A 22,093-nucleotide genomic window follows, 5' to 3' on the forward strand; every position below is an offset into this window, starting at 1 on the left:
AGGCAAATTCAGCAATAATTTTGGCAAATACGAATAGCCAAGTGGGGTGGTAGCATTAAATAATTAAAGCATGGATCATGGCTGAGGAACATTCCGAATAAGCTATATTATCTCAGCAACGACGCAATAGCATATTTTTATTTTAACAAACTTCCATAAAAATGGCAGAGGATCCTACTTCCTCAGAATATTCACGCGGGTTGGTTTTTTTGCTGGCACTCTCTGACTTTATTTAGAAAAAGAATTTTTTGAACGCTTCGGCTATGCTATGTCATTCCAAACGTCAACAAACGTTGCCAACCAAAACAAGTCAAAAACTAAAATGGCGTCTTTACAATATTCTCTTTGTTGCGTGTGAAATGAAAACATTTAAATACTCTTTGTCCTTGTTTTGATTTCCCGGTGTGTTTATATGTGCTTATATTTCGTAAAAATTATCTTTAGAAGCAGAAATAGCAAAGAATTTTCAGGTTCTTTCACTACAGCTCATAGTATAATATTGTGATAAGTCTTGTCCATTAATAGGTTTATGGTCGAAGGTCTCACCAAAAGGAGTTTTATCACGATATAGTCCTAAATATTCGAGAAAATGGAACAAGAAGTATTGCCTGACACGGATTTTGTATGTGATTATGAGGAATGTTATATAGAAGATGATGAAGAGACCACCCCTGTTACAGTTAACAGGGCCCAGGTAAGTTTTATTACAAAAATATACGTATTCATTCATAATTATTACCTCTGGTAGTAAAAAAATAATATGATTTTCCATCCCTATGTATGTAATCAGAGCTCTAGATTCAAACACTGGACCAACCTCCACTTACCAAACTCTTTGAGCACTCATACTTCATACTAGCGTTGTTAGCCTTACATTACAGGATTTAAAAAAATTGGTGCCGCAGTTTCTTAGTTTATTACAGTCAGCAAAAGAGCTACACAGGCCACCGCAGTTCTAACACTGTGAAACATGATATGAGACATGAACAATACGTATAGAGATTGATTGTTTGTGTCAATAAAATAATATTGGTCCAGAGAGTAAGCTGTTTACACTAAGGTGGTACACAAATCTCTTTTGCAGACTGTATACATATACCTACAAACCATTCCTCTTCCTAATATTAGTGTGCCAATTTAGTTGCAGGCATGCAGAATATGTCTCTCGACTCACCCAAACCTGGTTGAGATCAAGGAGGTGTGCGGTCAAGTCTACACGGTGCTCCTGTGTCTACCATATGAAGACACAGACGCACTGCCACACTACCTGTGCAAGCAATGCGAAGGGGCCCTGAAAAACTACATGCAAATGAACTTGAGAAGTCTAAAAACTCATGACAAGATGATTGCAGCGCCTCAAACTTCAATGGTATGTTTTTATTAAGGCAATGAAGTATAGTTACAAGACAGTTGTGGTAAAATTATACTTAGTAAAATATAGCAAGACTCCTATGACGTTTGATAGAATATTAAAGTTAATTAATAACTCCGTTGAAAACCAAGAAATGACTGTAAAATATTGTACTAACTCTCCTATATTCTGTATGTATAAAAAAAATATGTTTGGATGGGTATATCTCCAAACTGACAACTATTTTGGGGAAACTGCCATAATATGATAAGTATAATAATAAATCTTGATTGGATGTAGAAATCTATAGGCCACATCCAGTGGGATGCTTTGTGAGAGGCCTAAATCCAGCAGTGGACTGCTGTAGGCTGATGAAGATGATAATACTTAAACCCATTTTTTTTTTACTATTAACTCATTTCTATTAAGTATATGGTATACCAAAGTGCCCATTATCTTTCAGGCATGCATAGTCTGTTACCGGAGTAAACTCATCATGGTTCCGTGCAACAGCTCCGTGACATACATCTACAAGCTGCTGACGGGCATAGACCACAACGACAGCTCGACGCTGTACGTCTGCCCGCGGTGCCACGAGGCGCTGAAGAATTACATGAAGATGCGGCTGAAGAGTAAGAAATCGCACCAGCTGATGATCGGCATGCTCAAACGTGGGACGGTATGTTGGCTGAACAGTGTTTTTTTTTTATGATTTTACAAACATGCGATTAGTACATGTACGGTCAGGTGCATAGAAACCTGACCCCCCTCTCATAGTAATAATGCTTCTGAGAGGGATCAGGTTTCTCTGCCCCTTAATGTACTATGAGTAGTTCTGCCTTTGAATGTGTATTTCAAAGTAGAAAATAATAAATACATATTTTTCTTAGCCTGTTGGTTACAAGCACTAGAGCTGGATTGAGATGAAAGGGTTTGAGGGTTGGGTCAGATTAGCTGTATTTAAGGTGCAGTTGATACAACACTGGAGGAGGCAAAGAGTCAGTCAAACAATGAATTCCCTTACTTCAGCCATTACAGAAACGGAAATTATGTAGTTGTGGCTGTTTAATACTTCCCTGAAACTATAATGTTAATTAACTACTAAATTCTGTTAGAACTCCTGTTTGAACATACTCTTATTAGGCCGTGTCCCCACTAGGCAAACTTTTAGCAGCGAAATACTGAGATATTCAGCGCGCGTAACGCTGCAAACTGCGTACTAAACTAGCAGACTGTGAACACTCCATTTCAAATATATGGAAGAGTTTACTAAATCGATACGATGGGCGCAAACTCAGTCGGTCGCTAACAGTTTGCCTACTGGGGACACGGCATAATATGAGTCCTTAATTTAACAATACAACAAAATTTCAGCTTACCGAAGATAATATAAAAAAACTTGAACAGGCTGAAAAAGACATCCAAACTGATGTCAAAACTAATAACTCCGATGTGACAACTAAAGTGGAACTTAATGATCCTGAAAAAATAATAAATCTGTACAAAATAGAAGAGAATATTAAGTATGAAATAGTTGATAATGACCATGATACAAAGGATTTAGTTGATTCAATTCTAAGAGAAGCTTGCGGCAATGATTATGATGATAATAGAATTGTTAACGAAAATAATGAAGCTAATGACACTGGTAATGCTACGATAGTCAGCAACATCGGTGTCACAAACGCGCCTATAGTTAAAACCGTTATTATTAGGAAAAAGAAAGAAAACAATAGCACTGAACAACAAGTTAATGATGAACAACAACAAATTAACGAAAATAATTGGAATGATGACTTGAAACGGTTCGATCCTAATGGTATAAGCCATGAGGAGGTTATTGAAAGCACACATGATGTGTCACTTAATGTCAACACAACCGCTAATGATGATAGCGTCACAAAACAGAAAGCAGACATTTCTCCAATAATCATAAACAACATTTGGTTCAAAACGACATATCCTGACGACATAACTACTAAAGAAAATGATATTGATACTGAAGCTGAACCTGTCAAAGTAAAAGAAGAAAAACACTCAACTACAATGCTCGAAAATGGTATGGAGGTGGATGAAGAGGTTTTCGAGACTTTCCACATCACTACACTGACTGAAGAGGAGAAAAAACAGATAATCGAAGAAAGACAGTTTGGGAAGAACTATTTGAACTCTCCGTTTGTGTGCACTTTGTGCTATGTTGGATTCACGAAACAGTCTGGCCTGGAGAAACATATGAAACACCATTGTCCGGTAAGATTGTATTTTGATTTCGATTCTGTAGGCACAAATTCTAATTTTAGTGCTCTCAAATCATTGAATTTCCAGTTTGGGTTCGAATCCTGTCATGTACTAATTAATTCTTTAGAAATAAGGAATTTAGGTTTTATTTTCAATTTTACCATAAACTCTTATAGAATAGAATGGAATGATATTTATTTCAGACATGAGTCCACAGTTGTGTTAGAAACAATTTGGCTTATTATCTAGGTTAGTAACATTATATTAAAATTAAAAACAATTACAATAACAATATATATGGTGATAATAATATAATAATAATAACAACTTATGGTGAAGGAAAACATCGTTAGTAAAACTTCACATAATTATCTAGATTCTAGATGTGTACCGTAAGTGCATTGTACTCATTCAAAAATGGCGATACAGCTCGCGACCTATCACGAGAGTACAAATGTACAGCGAAAAGCTTGTGAAAAACTTGCAACTCACCTCTGAGGATTACAGTCTTCAGGATATTTATGTATGTATGTAGGTACTAATTGACTGTATCCACTCTATTCTATTCTATTCTCTGTGGGGGTGTAAGTACCTGCACCTGGCTCTCTCGAGTGGAACCTTTGTGCATATCCCCAAGGTCTAAACTGCCTTCCTAAGCTTGGACCATTTCCCACCACGCTGGTCCACTGCGGGTTGGTGGGTTCACATAATATCTAGATGTGCTAAATCTAGATATGCAGGTTTCCTTACCGTATGTTTTCCTTCACCGTAAGTGCGATGGTATACATTGTACCTAAATTCAAAGAACTCATTGGTACATGTCAGTGCAGAAGCGGGTTCTTACCCGACTGAGCTGCCGCTGACCGCTCTTTCCTGACAAGCACTTACTACAATTTACTGTATAATTTGTTATGTTACAGACGCGGGGCCCGTACGAGTGTCTCACGTGTCACTTTAGATTCCGCACCGCGCGGTTTGTGAAGAGCCACATGGAGATACACCACGACTACGAGTGGAAGTGCAAGGAGTGCCCCTTCAAGACTTATAACAAGTGAGCGAGAACTATACAGGGTGTCCCAGATTAAAGAAAAGAATAATATTTATTTCAGACATTAGTCCATAGTTGTGTTTGTAACAATTTGGCTTATTATCTAGGTCTCGGGTTGGTTTCCCGGCTGGGAAGATATTTGCTGAATGTTTATACTAAAATTCCAAAGGACCCATTTGGTACATCTCAAGCAGTGTAATAAAGTAGGTAGTCTCAGATCTCTAGAGCCGGATTTGAACCCACATCTCTATCGTAAGCAGCGGACAGGGCCTTTTAAAAGTCAGTTTTTAAATTAACTTATTAATATTTTCAGAAAATCAGCGAAATTTCATCTAACCTACCACGTTGACAGCTACAAATGTGATGTTTGCGGAGAATTATTTCAGTAAGTACTTTTATTTATGTACCTAGTTTAACTTAAACTAAAGTTAAAACATAAATAAAATAAATATTGTAGCTATGTTTAATTATGAATTTATTCCGCACCATTCGTGACGTCATACACTTGAGTGTAATACATGTAAACATGAATTCGCTCTGCACCTAACATCCCATATACGAGTGTATAATTATGTATATGCTCGGACCAGTGGCGGCTGGTGCCTCAGATACCCGGTGGTGCACTTTATGGGTTTAGTAATTTTTTGGAGAAAAATAGATTAACTATTACAATTAGAAGTAGAACAATTATAAGTATATTTTACCTTATTTATTGACGCGAAATAGCTTCTCCGCCGAAACGAAAACAACACACGGAAAGCAAAATAAAGCATTTAGTTTCTCACATCCACATAACCTTTCCTTTTTATTGAACATTTCACTTTTGAAAATTCAGATAGGTACTTATACTCGTAAGTTTCATTTTTTGTTTTGTACTAAAGGCCGAGGCGGCCCAGCAGATTTAATGTCCAGTCTATTTTGCAATGTCCTATTGCTTTTTATGAAGTCAATATTGTATTTTGCACTCATTTTCACTCACACACACACATACACACTCACGAAATCTTTACTACTTTCTTAGTTAATAAGTAATTAGCAAATTAATTACGTATTCGCGCGCGAAAGGTGAAACTGACTATGACATGACAAGACAAGTGCATCGTTCGTAGGTCAAGGCCGCCGCCCGCGCCTCCCGATTCCCGTGGCGTCATTCGTATTATTTCGGCAATTTCCGGTCGCGTGCGGCGCACGAATTTATCCTAGAACTGCATACAGTTTGTACTGAGCATCTTCCGTCTCACGCGCCGGGCGATTTCCATCCTGTTTCATACTACATGTAGGAGCTCTCTCCGTGCGACAATCCGAGCGCACGAGGCCGTTTTTGTTCAAGCAAAAATAAGATCTAATTCTTTCGCTGTAGAAATCAAAATAGGCCAGCTCGATTTAATTTAACTCGTAACGATAATCAGATTTATGTAATTTCTGTTTAGGGTAGGTATTACGGTTGTTAGGTAGGTATATTGGTATTTTTTGTGAAGTTTTTTTTACACGTATCTAGTATGGTATAGGAAGAAGGAAGGTACATATTTAGAAGGTTTTTAAATGGTAGTGCGTTGCACGGGCGCACTTGAGGAGCAGCCGCCACTGGCTCGGACCACAACTGTCTGACAATCCTTTATAAACTCACTATCTTCCATCTCAAGTAAAAATTTTAATTTTCTGTTTTGTAATTTTATTTCTTGGTGCAAATAAACAGGAGTTAGGGTGCTTACATAGAGAATCGGGTTCCCTGTATCTGATTATGCGAAAGCGCTCACTCACGGAGCGTTTCCCGGATTTTTAAATGTCATGAGCGCTTTCGCATAATCAGGTTACCGGTACAGGCAGGTACAGGAAACACGATTCTCTATGTAAGCACCCTTAGCTTCTCGACATGTTTAACATCCCACACACGAGTGTAAAACATGTAAACGTAATGTTATTTTATGTGTTTTATTATCTAATTTTCTTTCTTTTTGTATTTGGTGTGTGTGTTAAGTGCACTGAATAAATGTATTTCTTTCTTTCTTTCTTTCTAAACCTAAATCCGCAGCCGCTACTGGGCCCTATTCACGCACAAGCGCTACAGCCACGGCTGCGGTCCGACGGAGCTGGCGTGCGGACTGTGCGGACACTCGCTGTCGTCCGCCGGCGGACAGCGGCGGCACATGGCGCACTCGCACCCCGGCGACACGAGGCAGGTCAGTGCACGAGTGTCGTGTGTGTCGACATGGATTTGCAGTGCAGCCGTCACTGAGGGTTTATGCAGATATTATAATAGTCAGATAAGTGTTATCTGAGGAATAAAATTGTTGCTGTCAATCAAGCTGAAAAATCAGCCCTAAGGCAACTCAATAATGTAAACTATTTCATATTATATCGTCCTATGGGGGCAACTTTCAATATACATTTTTGATAAATTTATTACTTTGTAAGCTATCATTACTTTTCGCAAATGTCTATCTAAGTGGTATTTCATACTTAATTTCTAATTCTAAGAGTCTAATCGATTATATCGAAGTGGTGATCTATTTCTTAAGCTTACAAAATAAATTTTACTCTGACACACAACACGTTTGTAATGTCTCTATGTAACGATGTTTTAGCGAAGCGGGACTGTGTGCTTGATTATACACGTTGATTATGTATTTTACTGCAATTTTATTTATTATTAGATGATTAACAATATGCACACACGTCGGTAGGAGAGAGAGAGAGAGAGATGCTGCCACAGTTAAAGATAAAATAAAAGATAAAATTCTCTTTATTGCATACAAAAAGAATCAGTTTCACAAACATAGAAAAGAAATAGTACAATCGGCGGCTTTATTACTAAAAGTAATCTCTTCCAAACAACCACATATATAGGAAATAGTCAATATGAAAAAGGGTAACGTGTGAAAGCAAGAGATAAATTATAAACTGCATATTAAAACGATATGTAAATACCTACATAATATAACAATGCTTAAAACCTACATAGTTATTTACTTAACAAACAGTAAACATAAATATAACATTGTGTTGGTGTTCCAACAAGGTGCCGATCGACGGCCCGCGCTGCGGCGAGTGCGACGTGCGGTTCGTGTCGCTGGAGGCTCTAGAGACGCACCTGCAAGTCAGCGAGAGGCACAACCCGACGTGAGTACATACATTACGACCATGATATACAAGGTGTTGCAAAAAGGTTATACTAATCGGAAACCTACCGTATGTGCAGCTATATATTCTAAGCCCGAAAATGATCTCAGAATTTCAAAATTTGCGAAAAAATATATTCTTTCTCCATAGTAAAAAGTCACGTAACCATGTTTTTTGTACACCCTTTTTGCAACACCTTAATTCTAAGGCACTTACGAGTACGCGCCATCTAGTTCGTATTAAAATATCACTGAGATTAACAGATTTGTTGTAATACAAGACATGTGATACGACACTAAGGCCCTGTTTCACAATGTCTGGTTAGTGGCTACCTATGAGATAAAATACATGCTGTCACTCTCTGTTATTATTTTTTTGACAGTGACAGCATGTGTTTTATCTTACAGGTAGCCACTAACCAGACATTGTGAAACAGGCCCTAAATATTATTGGTCTTTTGACATTCGAAATCCCATACATATCTGATGACTGCAAAGGAAAACCAACTATTCTTGGACCAACAGAGCGCCTATCTCTTCTATTGCAACACCCAGGCTTGCTACTCCAGTTTACTCGGGAGCTAGGCTGGCTGAGCTGAAATCAAGGGGATATGTAGGTACACAGGTTTCACTCGAGAGAGCCACGTACAGGAACTTCGCCCCTCTCAGAATAGAATAGAATAGGAAAACCAATTTTACTTACCAGACATAAGAAAACGTCAAAAATGCAATAACCGTGGAAGCTCTATAATTTAATGTAAACTTTGCCTTTTTTATTTATGTTTACAGATCCCTAATTGAAGATTCTACTTCTCATCCTGCCTTGCAACCGGTGAGCATCTGTTATTACTAACTTAGTACGTAACTTACAGTTGTCGAAATAAAAGAGGCCCGTTTGGACAGAGCCAAAATGTATTGGATGACAGCTGGTGTCAAATCTAAATCTTTAAAAATCTAAACAATAAGTAACTTTTGGTACTTCAAAAGTTCTTTTTTCTTTCGGCCGTTAAATATTATATATTTGTATTTCATCAAGTAAATCAAGAGTAAATAGCCAATTTGTGTAGCTGTCCAAACGGGCCTATTATATTTCGAGGACGGTAGGTATTGCGAAAAGGTTATAATAATATGAAGGTGTTTTACATACGTATGTTTTACTATTTATGGTGACGACCAATACATAAATAATAAATAAAACTCGACATCTGCTTAAAACTCGACGACGGTTGTACCGAATTGGCTTGAAATATTCGAGGAAGTCCAGCGAAGGTTTAAAGGGTATATAAGAAGGGTGGGATAGGGTATTTAAGAGGCGGTATAAATTTCTCCGGGCCAGCTAGTTGATATAAATTGGTACTTTTTTCTTGTACGGACGACCGAGTGGCGTAGTGGTTAGTGACCCTGACTACTGAGCCGAAGGTCCCGGGTTCGATTCCCGGCTGGGGCAGACATTTGTTTAAACACAGATATTTGTTCTCGGGTCTTGGATGTGCCCTTAAAATGGCAATAGGCCCGCCCCCTATTACATTGGGACTAACATAACACTGGTGGTGTAAGGACCAGTTTTTTGATCCGTGGTCAACTTTAACCATTAGTTAAAGGACGTGTCAAGCATGACAGCTGCATAAGAATTTTGATGGTTTATAACTAATGGTTGCCATTTTTGACCAATGGTTGAGTTAACTAGGGATCAAAAAACTGGCCTTTAGTGCTAATTTCACCATTCTCGGTTAGAGCATAACCAGGGAGTAGTGGTTAACTTTTGACACATCTGTCATGAATTTTATATGGAGATGACGTTTAATTTATAAATCAGTCCCTGTCGGTTATATAACCGAAAATGGAGAAATTGGCACTTAGTGTTGTTTTTGGTTTTTTTTTTTATATAAGAAGGGTAGGATACGGTATTGTAAGAGGCGGTATAAAATTCTCCAGGCCATCTAGTTGATATAAATCGGTACTTTTTCTCTTGTATCAGAGGTATTCGCCGCCGCTCACAGAGCAGACCACCCCTCGACGGAGACAGAAGCGCGCGCCGCCGTCGGCCGTGTGCGAGCTGTGCGGCCGAGACTTCCACGTGAGTGTTATACAGGGTGTTTGAAGTATTTGCGGGTTAGCAATTAATTATAAATAATAATACATATACGTGTTTGTTGTAAAACGGCCATTTTATTAGTTAGCGTCACAAGAGGTAACCATAGACTCATAGACTCCATAGAGGATGATCATAGACACAAACACATCAGTGTTGCAACAACGAGCTGTGCGGCCGAGACTTCCACGTGAGTGTTATACAGGGTGTAGGGGTTCTAACTTGCAGGATGGAGTAAAAACAACTATTTAAGGTTGACGAAGGCGTGCGTCCAGTGGCCGCTATGTAAGTGAGCACATGTGTGATTAGAAATTTGGCCTTATATAGACTCGGTGCCATCCCCCCGCACCGCGCGGGACCCTCGTGACGTACCGGTTACCGGTCGCACGCCTTATGAAAAAACGTATGTTTATTAAAATAATGCACGGTTAAATATACATACAAAATGCATACAGTAGGTATCAGTAAGTAGGTAAGACATCCATATTTATATGAAACAGTACCTAACGATTCTACTTAGGTTTAATTAACTAGGTATTTAAGTAATTTATTTGACTACAACTAAACAATGCGTGTGTGTGTGTGGGGTGACTGGTTGGTAGGTATATATTGTAACGCGTCGCTAACATTCCCCACCCTAGTGCTGAGGCAGCACTCCTAACCTACAGGTATAGTTGCGACGCGGGTCGCGGGGCGCCTCACCAGCCCGGCGCGGGTGCGCACGTCCACCACCCTCACTCGCTCGTCCTTGCCCGGCAGCACCGCCTCCACGACGCCTCGCAGCCACATGTTCCTCGGGGCGTTCCCGTCCACTATCACCACCAGATCACCAACTTTTATAGGTGGTACTTCATCCGTCCATTTTCTTCTAGGTATCAGTTCCGGCAGAAATTCTTTTACCCAGCGAGACCAGTACATATCTGCCAGCCGTTGCGAAATCCTCCATTGTTTTCGCAAGTACAGGTCTGATTCACAGAATTCTCCGAGGACAGGTAGGTTCGACGATGACTCCAGCAGAAAATGATTAGGTGTGAGCGCTTCGCTCGATCCAGGCTCAACACTGACATGCGTCAGCGGACGACTGTTGACAATTTGTTCCACTTCGGCCATCAGAGTGAGTAGGACTTCTTCTCTAGGGGCGCGTTCCCTCAGGATTATCTTTAGTGACGCCTTGACTGAACGAATAAGTCTCTCCCACGCCCCACCCCAGTGTGGGCTTGTAGGTGGAATAAATGTCCAAGTGGTTCCGTAGTTGATAGCAGCTGACTTTAAAACTTGTTGATCCAAGTCCTGTATTGATCTCCTCAGTTCAGTGTCTGCGCCGCGTAGATTAGTTCCGTTGTCTGAGAACAGCTGCTGTGCCCACCCACGACGACATGCTTGTCTGCGTAGCGCCATTATTAAGGAGTCTGTGGTCAGTGTAGCCACCAGTTCTATGTGTATGGCTCGCACAGTCAGACACGTGAAGAGGACGCCGTATCTTTTTTCCCTCCTTCTTCCCACAGTGACTTCCATGGGGCCGAACAGGTCCAGCCCACAGAAGGTGAAGGGGCGTTGATGGTGGGCCATGCGTGCTTCCGGTAGGTCACCCATTCTAGGTGGTCTAGGTTCAGCCTTTCTTATTCTGCAGACCATACATTCCATGGCTACTCGCTTCACAGTTGGTCGAATTTTCAGCACCCAGTATTTTTGTTTCAGCTCGTTGACGACAGTTTCATGATTCCCATGAGCAGCACGGATGTGTAAGTGCTTGACTATCAGGCGAGCGATGTGATGGCGGCCATCGAGGATGACGGGGTGCTTCATGTCTGCGGGCACGTCGCGCGCAGCTTCGATGCGACCTCCAACACGCAGGATTCCGAAGTCGTCCAGGTAAGGTGACAAGGTAAGTAATTTACTTGATTTACTTAATGTGTTTATCTTTTTCAGGTCCTTCAGGTCATCGGGGAAGCTCTGCATCTGCGCATATTTAATTAATAACCTTTCAGCTCTTATCATCATATCTCCGTTAATGACACCGGTGAGTTTCTTAATTTTTATATCAATAAATGATATCATAACACTCGTAGATCTGAGTAGCCGCAACCATGATGAAAATTTCAGCGGGTCAGGAACGAATCTTGTGTCCAACGGGTTCGTTTGTACAACCGTTACGCATTCCAGGTCCAACTCGTTCACTTGAGGAGTAAGTATACCCCGCGGCCATGATGACTCATCGTCGAGAAGGAACGCCGGGCCATGAAACCACTCGTTCTCGAACACCGAAAACTCGCAAGTTTCCCGCGTAGCAACATCGGCGACATTCACACTCGTAGGTACATATCTCCATTCGCTGGTGTGCGTGAGTTCATCAATCTCCCCTAGCCGATGCGCAATAAATGATTTATAATTTCTTGCATCATTTTTTATCCAGTGTAGAACAGTACTGGAATCGCTCCAAAATATCCTTTTGATAGGCTTCATTGTGTGTTCCCTTTCAATGTTATCAGCGAGCCGAGCTCCTAGAAGTGCTGCCTGTAGCTCCAATCGCGGCACCGACATGTGTTTCACAGGAGCAACCCTGCATTTACTCGATACGAATGCTGTTCGAATAACATTAGTTTCCCAGCGCCAGTAAGCCACAGCACACATAGCTTGAGTCGACGCATCGCAAAATATATGTAGCTGTAAGTTTGTATAGCCAGCTGGAGGCGGCGCGTCACTGTTGCTAGGCGAGACCGGCCCGATGTTATTCAGTACATTCAGTACATCTTCTTTCTCGCTCGCACCCATTGGAATTTGATAATAACGGGGCACGCTTAATGAGCCCACGCGCTGTAATAAATTTATCCATTCAGACCATTTTTCATGAATGCTATCAGTGATGACGTCATCCCATTGTAATCCATTTTTCCAGGTACATTGTAACATAATCTTTCCTTTTATCGTAAATGGTGAAAGAAACCCCAGTATATCGAAGATGGACATTATAACCCGCAGCATTTCCCTTTTCGTGGGTTTCTTAGAACCGTCCCTTATATTTTCAGGAATTTTCTTCAGCGAGACGTCGAAGCTAAGGCAGTCATTCTTCGGATACCAGATAAGGCCAAGAGTTCGTTCACCTTGATTATGTTGGTCCATATTCAAATTAACAGCTGTATTGCCCAGAGATTCTTGAGGCAACCCATCCAAAACAGCTGAGCAGTTGCTTGTCCAATTTCTTATCTCGAAACCACCCTGACTGTGAATGTAAACAATATCCTTCACAAGCTGTATAGCGATATTTTCGTCGTCTATACTATCTATATAGTCATCTGCGTAGTGTTGTTTACATATAGCGTGGACGGCGGCCGGCATCGTAGACTCGTACACTTGTCCAAAATTAATAATGCACATGCAGATCTTCACACCCGAATCATTAAACCGTAAGAGCCTTAAAAAAACACTTGCATTTTGCACCTTGTTCGAAAGAAATAGGAGTCAATATCATGTGTCACATAATCGAAAACAACCGATCTGTCAAGGATTTCTATGCGCATTATCAATTTTGGAGCACTGTACCTGAGTGCATTTTTATTCTTCACATACTGTGCGATGAATGGTGAACAGCTGGCGCCAAATATTAGTGACGTCATCACGTAGGTTTTCACAGGTTCTTCCGGTTGGTCGCGCCATAGAAATCTCAATGCATCTTGATCCTCAGGATTAATTTTAATCCTAAGAAACATGTCCTTTATGTCTCCTGTCACGGCTATTCTTTTTTCCCTGAAGCGTAACATAATTCCATACAGCGACATAAGTAGGTCAGGACCCGTTAGTAGATAGTCATTGAGACAAAATCCATCAGTTTTAGCGGCGGCGTCGTATACTAATCTCAGTTTTTTCTTATTCGGGTTGTCGACCCCGAAGTGAGGTAGGTACCAAATTCTAGGCGAAGTACGTGTACACGTCAGCTCCTCGGCGAAGTCATTGTCCAGTAGGCGTTGCACCCGTTCCCTGTACCTGAGGGAAAAACCTTCATCTTCTTCTCCACGTTCTCCAGACGTTTCATAGCGTTAGGTTTCGAGTTAGGCAGGTTAACATCAGCTGTTTTCCACGGTAAGCCGACGTACCACCTTCCATTCAGCAACACAGAATTCTGGTCCAGATGGTTCACTGCTTGAACGTCCAGCGAGTTTTGCCGCGGTTTCTGCGAGACACCCATGGACTCGATGGTGAAGGAGCGACGCACCTCGTCGTGCATGTCACGCAGGATGCGCTGGCACTCCGACTCTTCCTCCGGTTCCCGGCAGCAGACGAGCAGTGAGGAGTGGCAGGCGGCCCCGGCGGGTGAGTGTGGCACGCAGCCGTGGAGGCACCACCCCAGCGGTGTGAGTGTAGCATACGGTTCATTAACCTTACCCTTAATGACCTGCATAGGTTGCAAAAGATGATAATTATCCTGTCCTATCAGTAATTCCGGTTTAAGTATCCCTTTAATTAATTGATCTTTTATTTTAGCTAAGTGTAAATATTTAGAGGTTTCAACAGACAATGTATTTTGTACAGGTAAATTTAATTTATTTACACTACGCGCCTTGATGGTAAACAAGTCCCCATTATTATTACATAAATCCAACTGAACTATCTGACTATCGCATACCATTTCTGTGTCGTTCCACGCACCACACACGCGCATTGTTTGTTTGTGTCCCTGTAAGCCCAACTTATTAGCTAGCCCTGCGCTTATCATTGTAACGGTAGAACCGTCATCTAACAAAGCAATAACATTGTTAATAATACCATTTGGACCATTAATACTTACAGACACAACCTTTAGCAATACTTTAGACATTACGTTAACATTTGTAACAGTTTCTACAATAGGCTCAGACACCAAGGGCTCAGAGGGTGAAATGTGAAATGTTTACACTATTTTGAGATGAGTTATTCATGTTATAATGTAGCAACTTATGGTGCGACTGTCCACAGTTATCTATATCACAAACAGGTGCGGAGCATTGTTCCTTACTGTGCCGCGAAATTAAACATTTATAACATAGACCACTACGTTTAATGTAACTCCACCTATCTTTGCGCAAAGCCTTTTTAAACCTTTTACATTCTGGCAAGTCATGTTTAGATGTACGACAATAACGACATTTATCATTAGAGTTAACACTTTGCAATAATACAGACTGAGAGTAATTATGATCATTATGTTTACGAAACTTAGGTACGGTCAAAGTAACAGCTGTTTTAGTTATTTTTAATGCTTCCTCACTCAAAAAATCAGACAATATTTGTAATCTAGATTTCGTACCTTCGTTTATTCGTGAATATCCGTAGTCACTCCACTTAGAAATTAATACAGGTGGTAACTTTGATAGGATAACAGATGCAATGCTCATACCCTGCAAATATTCGTCACGGCCTAATGCTAGCACAGCTGCAACATAGTTCTGAACTTTAACTGAGAAGCTAATAATGTCTTTTTGATAATCGTCACTTACTGCGTGTAGCCGATTTAGATCCTGTATGATCCTGGGCAGGATGACGTCAGGGTTTCCATACTGCAGCTGCAGGGCGCCTATCACCGTCTCGGGCGCGGCGGCCGTCACCAGCAGCGCCGTGACGGAGTCCCGAGCAGGACCACGGAGACACTTCCTCAGCCTCCACATGTTTTCCTTGGGGGTGAAGTGACAGACCTCTGTAGATTCTTCATAGGCCTGCACGAAGTTCAGCCATTCCAGTGGATCGCCGGCGAAGGTAGGTAGATCTCTCGGCGTGGACAGACGGCTCAGCATCTGGGAGTGCGGAGTACTCGTAGCTGCGGCGACGGCGATGTCCTTCATGGCCTGGACCAGCTGCTGCATGTCCGAGGGCGGCTGCGCTGGCGGCGGCGGCGGCGGCGACTGCGCGATATCGCGCACGGTTGAGGGTAGGGCGGCCGCGTCGTGGCGTGGTTCACCGGGCGGCGGCGGTATGGTTGATGGCCGCGGCGGATCGTTAGCGTCGTGATGGCTATGTTCTAACCACTGTTCCACCTTTTGTGACACGTTCACTGATGAGTATGACGTGGCACTATTTTTAGAACAGTCTTCTAGTGCGGCGATGTCCGCTTCCAGTTTCTTTTCGATCAGCTTTTTATTGATATTGGCGATCGCTTCTGCTGCTTCCAGCTCCAGCTGTTTCTTCCTCGCCTCAATGGACCGCTTGCTTGATGCCATGGACATCTTCTTGGAGGTGGAAGATTTGTGGCAGCCAATTTCCATCTTCATGCAGCTACCCACTTTTCGTACGGGCGGCTCGCATGCCTTCAGCTCGTTCTTGGTAGTTATTTTCTCAGACGTCGCCACGTTGACGTCGAGACCAGATGGTCCATCCCGAGTGGATTGTTCTAGAAGCGCCATCTTCTCCCGTTCGTGCGCGCTGCGAGTTTGTACCATCTTGCGTAGCGGCGGTGGCGTGGTGAACATTCCAGGTCGTTCTCCAGCAGTGGTTCTCCAGTAATCCGGCTTGAAGACCAGCTTGTAGGGGTTGTAACTTGCAGGATGGAGTAAAACAACTATTTAAGGTTGACGAAGGCGTGCGTCCAGTGGCCGCTATGTAAGTGAGCACATGTGTGATTAGAAATTTGGCCTTATATAGACTCGGTGCCATCCCCCCGCACCGCGCGGGACCCTCGTGACGTACCGGTTACCGGTCGCACGCCTTATGAAAAAACGTATGTTTATTAAAATAATGCACGGTTAAATATACATACAAAATGCATACAGTAGGTATCAGTAAGTAGGTAAGACATCCATATTTATATGAAACAGTACCTAACGATTCTACTTAGGTTTAATTAACTAGGTATTTAAGTAATTTATTTGACTACAACTAAACAATGCGTGTGTGTGTGTGGGGTGACTGGTTGGTAGGTATATATTGTAACGCGTCGCTAACACAGGGTGTCGCAACAACGAGCTGTGCGGCCGAGACTTCCACGTGAGTGTTATACAGGGTGTCGCAACAACGAGCTGTGCGGCCGAGACTTCCACGTGAGTGTTATACAGGGTGTTTGAAGTATTTGCGGGTTAGCAATTAATTATAAATAATAATACATATACGTGTTTGTTGTAAAACGGCCATTTTATTAGTTAGCGTCACAAGAGGTAACCATAGACTCATAGACTCCATAGAGGATGATCATAGACACAAACACATCAGTGTTGCAACAACGAGCTGTGCGGCCGAGACTTCCACGTGAGTGTTATTTTTTTTTTTTTTTTTTTAAATTTATAAAAACAGGCATATATACATTACATTTTTGTTTGACAGCGCCATTAAACAGGAATGGTTTGTCTTGGCACATTAAAATGAATTTACACATATAGTAGGTACAATATTACGATACATTCACGGTTAAACATTACAGTACATTAATCGGTGAAGTATTATACTTATAGGTATTATCTTAACACATCGTACACTCCTGACTTAATACAAAAGCAAGTACCTATTTTATTGTGAGTAAAATTTAATTAGCGTTAGTTAAAGTCAGCTACACCGGGCTCACGGCAAAAACGTCGTAACCGCCATGCAAACAGCGTCGCTTACGCGTTTCGGTCGGTAGCCCGCTTGAACTGGTTCAGTCATAGATCGTAGATAAGAGTTTTTATGGATGGCAGCTATATATACAGGTTGCTCTTTAATAGAAAGACAGATATTAGTTTTATGATTATAAATTTAATTTATAGGTATGTTTTAAAGCATTTTGTTTAATAAAAATAGGTAGGTACTATACGTAAGTATAATATGGTTGTTTATTTAGGTAGGTAGGTTTTTTACAAAGTATTCTTTAAGTTTATTTTTCAGGTTTTTATTATTTATTTCATTTTTAAGTGTGGTTGGCAATTCATTAAATAGTGTAGGAACTATGTATTTATTCGTTCTACGTCCGTATATATTTTTAAAGCGTGCAGTTGTCATTTTTTTGTTGGTGATGCTTCTAGTATGTATTTTGTGTTCGATAGGATTTAGCATGTTGTGTTGGTCGTATTGCTCAACGATCAGCGCGTATTCCACCCGTCTGTGGACCGGTAATATCCCGGGTTATACAGGGTGTTGCAACAACGAGCTGTGCGGCCGAGACTTCCACGTGAGTGTTATACAGGGTGTTGCAACAACGAGCTGTGCGGCCGAGACTTCCACGTGAGTGTTATACAGGGTGTTGCAACAACGAGCTGTGCGGCCGAGACTTCCACGTGAGTGTTATACAGGGTGTTGCAACAACGAGCTGTGCGGCCGAGACTTCCACGTGAGTGTTATACAGGGTGTCGCAACAACGAGCTGTGCGGCCGAGACTTCCACGTGAGTGTTATACAGGGTGTTGCAACAACGAGCTGTGCGGCCGAGACTTCCACGTGAGTGTTATACAGGGTGTCGCAACAACGAGCTGTGCGGCCGAGACTTCCACGTGAGTGTTATACAGGGTGTTGCAACAACGAGGGGTCACTTATACAGGGCCTCCGGTACGAGTTTTGCAATTTATGTAAACGAAAAAGGTTTTGGTTTCCTTCTGTCACCTGCATACATTATCTGTCAAAAGTTCATGATAGTTTCCGCTAGAAGCGACACTTTTTATGTGAGAAAACTGAAACTTTATAGTTTTTGACGAACTCTCAAACCTGTACTAGACGTACAGGATGTTGCCACAACGAGGGCCGAAAGAGAGTTGACTCACGCTGTGTTGCGGAAAAGAACATTAACCTAATGTCGGCATTAAATCTATGTGTGTCTCTATCTGTCCATATACTGTGCAAGTTATAAATTTAAAGCCAACCTTTTGTAATAATAATATAATTGAGAGCGGTGGTAGCTCATATATATATAATATTTTTATTTATATCAATAAATATAATATTTGTACAATAAAGAGTTCAATAAATAAATAATATTATATATATAATAATAAATAATATATAATAATATTATATATATAATATTTATTTATTTAACTCTTTATTGTACAAATATTATATTTATTGAACATTTCCTTCCAGAACTCGACCATCCTCCAGGACCACATGAACGTGCACTACAGCCGCACGTTCCGGTGCGCTGTTTGCGGGAAGGAATTCGCCAAAGTGACGTCTCTGAACCAGCACTTGAACATACACGAGGCGGCCAAGTACCCGTGCCGCGTGTGCTCGAGGATGTTCAAGTCCTACACCAATAGATATAGGCATGAACACGTGGTTGGTAGTTTTACGGCTTACTGCCTATAATTTTGCTACTTTCAGCCACAAAACACTTTAAATATAGTTTAACGAGTGTTTTAAACCGGTAGACGAGTTCTCGAGTGGAGACCACGAACAGGCAAACGCAGCGTGGGACGCCCTCCTGCCCGCTGGACTGACGACCTTAGGCGGGTGGCGGGTAGTGGTTGGATGAGGAAGGCCGAGGACCGAGTGTAGTGGCGCTCCTTGGGAGAGGCCTATGTCCAGCAGTGGATGATTATTGAATAGAATAGAAATCATTTATTTGACACACAGCAAAAAAAAAAAGAAAAACAAAAATACATTAACTTTCAAAAACAGCTAAGTATATATAAATAGAACTTAAGTAATAATTAAATTAAACAAAAAAAATATATAGATATATTGTAAAGATAGAATACCAGTACAAAACAATGAACAATATGCTGCGTGTCAAAAAGGCACATCCACTCAGCTATTACTGCGCCTTAGAGGAACTCGAAGGACACAGCACAGCTATTGGCTGATGATGAGTGTTTTAAAATTAATTTTGTATTTTTTATACAGCGTTTGATAGCTCTAAACATCTGTTAAACACTGTCTGAGTTTTTATAGCTATGCCTAGCCACTTTAAGGGCCGAAACACATAACCGCGTTGCGGCGCCGCGACGCTTAAATCGGCCGTGACGCGGCTTACATTCCAGCGTTAGGACGTCATACTTGTTGACCATGATTCAGTGTGTTTCTATCCAGTCTGTCTCCACTTCTAACTTCAAACACAAATGTATGGAGTTTTGATAGTTTTTCATGGCGGAATCATTCTATCTCACTAACTTCCTTTGAAAGTAGTCGTAGAAAAATTTCGTCTATCTTTAAAGATTTGTATTTTAGAGAAAAGTAAGTAAAAGTATCCAGTATCTTCTGTGTCGTTTATTTAAAACAGAGTAATGCCTTCTTAATAAAAAATAAGAAATAAGCTTCTTTCGACGATCGATGCCGGAGACACGTCCATTCACAATTAAAAAAATCAGAAGAACTGTTACCGTAGCAATCGATAGCACAACGCTCTTTTGCGCGACGCTGCAACGCGGCAACGCACACTTCTGATTTTAGCGGCGCGGCGCCGCAACGCCGTTATGTGCTTTGGCCCTAAGGGCCTTACCACAGAAACTTAGACAGTATCTAACAGAGATGCAGATGCAGTGTCAATACCATAGAATAACGAGACTTGTACTTGTTATTCTATGGTCAATACCCAATAAATGTGTCAAATTTGGTTTTAAACACCGCGAAAAAAAACTTATTCTTCATACTAAAAGTAATCAAACAAAGATTCTTCGGTTTTTTTTAATACGCTGTATCTATATAAATATCTCTTAAACACATGATATTTATTTAATTTTACCCGAAATCAAGAAAACCATCTTATTCGCTAATCGCAATTTTTCAAGAGCGAACATTCGTAAAAAAAAATATAAGTAATTCTATTAAGGGCCACTTGCACCACACTGTTAAATGTTCGGCCGAAGCCGAACTTCGGTTCAAACCACATTCAGCCCAACACTATTCTTTACGCACCCTAATTTACTTTCCCCTCGTCGCCAGGTACACGCGAAAATTAGAAAATTCAAGTGTAAATACTGCGAGAAAACCTTCAAGGGCAAACAGGAGACGGTGGCGCACCAGAAGCACGTGCACGAGAAGATACCGTGGCCGGCGAGGCACCGGCGCCGCGCGGGCGAGGGAGACGGCACGAGGGGAGAGACAGCACCAAGAGAGAGATAGCACGAAGAGAGAGACTGTAGGAAGAGAGAGATAGCACGAAGAGAGAGACAGTAGGAAGAGAGAGATAGCACGAAGAGAGAGACAGTAGGAAGAGAGAGATAGCAAAAAGTGAGAGATAACACGAATAGAGCGTAAAGAGAGATAGCACGAATAGAGAGAGAAGAGAGTATGAAATGTTAGGAAACTGAAATATCAAAACAATTTTTGTTTTAGAGTACTTGTATAGCGTAGCAAATAAAGCATTGGAAATAAAAAAATACGCAATCATGCAACGTTATAATTTTTGTGGTAAGCATGGTTTTAAAATAAAATACATGGTTGAATTTCTCTTATAGTTGTATATTATATATTTTGTTTGTTTCTTTTCACCACCTCCACTGTATATAACTATTTTTTTTAATACAAGTGAGGGCGAATTCGTCCAAACATCATCTTACACGAGAATAACTATACCGGAATAAAATTTATACGCGAGTAAATATCTAGGATAAGTACATTTGCATTCTACCAAGTTATACCATGATTAATTGAATGAACGAGGAACGAAACTGTAATGCAACTAAAATAAAAATAGCTGCGTTTTCAAAGCATGCAATAGAAATGACATGCCAACTTAGTTTGAATGGATTATAATAGTAGGAAATTGTTTATGTTTTAATATTTTATTCGTTGTTATTCTGAGAATTTGCCTTTTAACGTACTTTTGTTTATGATTTGACAGATGTGTTTATATGTCATTATGACGGTTTTCTAATCAGCTGATGTGCTGCCGCCATTACAAAATTACTCTCGGATAAGCTCGTTACACGGTAAATTTTGGCGGTATAACGTTTTATTCTTGGGATAAGCTACTTATCTTGGTTTCAGGTTTGGTAGAATGCAAAATCTGCTTACTCGCGAGTAACTGGTAGTTTACTCTCGAGTAAAAAGTTACTCGACGTTGGTCGAATCCGCCCTAAGTGAAGTAAGTTAAAGTAAAGGTTAGATACTGGAATTCGGTATGTTAAGTAAATATTTTTTTAATGCTTATTCCAAAACCGATTTTGGGCAATTACCTTCCTATTAAGTGCCTCATTCTTAAAAAAAAAAATTACGATGCCGATTATTTTATCAAAAATGAAAATATAAAATATAATATGCTCTTCAAGACTCCGCGAGGTTAAAGTTTCAACCAAAGAGAATAAAAATGTTCATTATCACTTCTGTCAATCTAAAGTGTAAATATTCAGAGTTAATAACTCTGAATATTTACACTTT

At 40.9% G+C, this 22,093-nt stretch overlaps 1 protein-coding gene across 1 annotated transcript; it reads left to right on the top strand.

Annotated features, from left to right (window-relative positions):
- Positions 1 to 280: 280 nt before the first annotated feature.
- LOC105389711 (zinc finger protein 607) lies at positions 281 to 21,185 on the top strand. The gene is made up of 12 exons (XM_048623896.1): positions 281 to 694; positions 1,142 to 1,369; positions 1,815 to 2,030; positions 2,726 to 3,601; positions 4,510 to 4,640; positions 4,951 to 5,022; positions 6,670 to 6,817; positions 7,657 to 7,757; positions 8,546 to 8,588; positions 9,735 to 9,833; positions 18,857 to 19,051; positions 20,657 to 21,185. The coding sequence occupies exons 1-12, from the start codon at positions 590 to 592 to the stop codon at positions 20,834 to 20,836; spliced, it is 2,394 nt and encodes a 797-aa protein (XP_048479853.1). The 5' UTR covers positions 281 to 589; the 3' UTR covers positions 20,837 to 21,185.
- Positions 21,186 to 22,093: the final 908 nt, after the last annotated feature.

The sequence above is a fragment of the Plutella xylostella genome, chromosome 11 (assembly GCF_932276165.1).
Source record: "Plutella xylostella chromosome 11, ilPluXylo3.1, whole genome shotgun sequence".
NCBI classification, from domain to species: domain Eukaryota; kingdom Metazoa; phylum Arthropoda; class Insecta; order Lepidoptera; family Plutellidae; genus Plutella; species Plutella xylostella.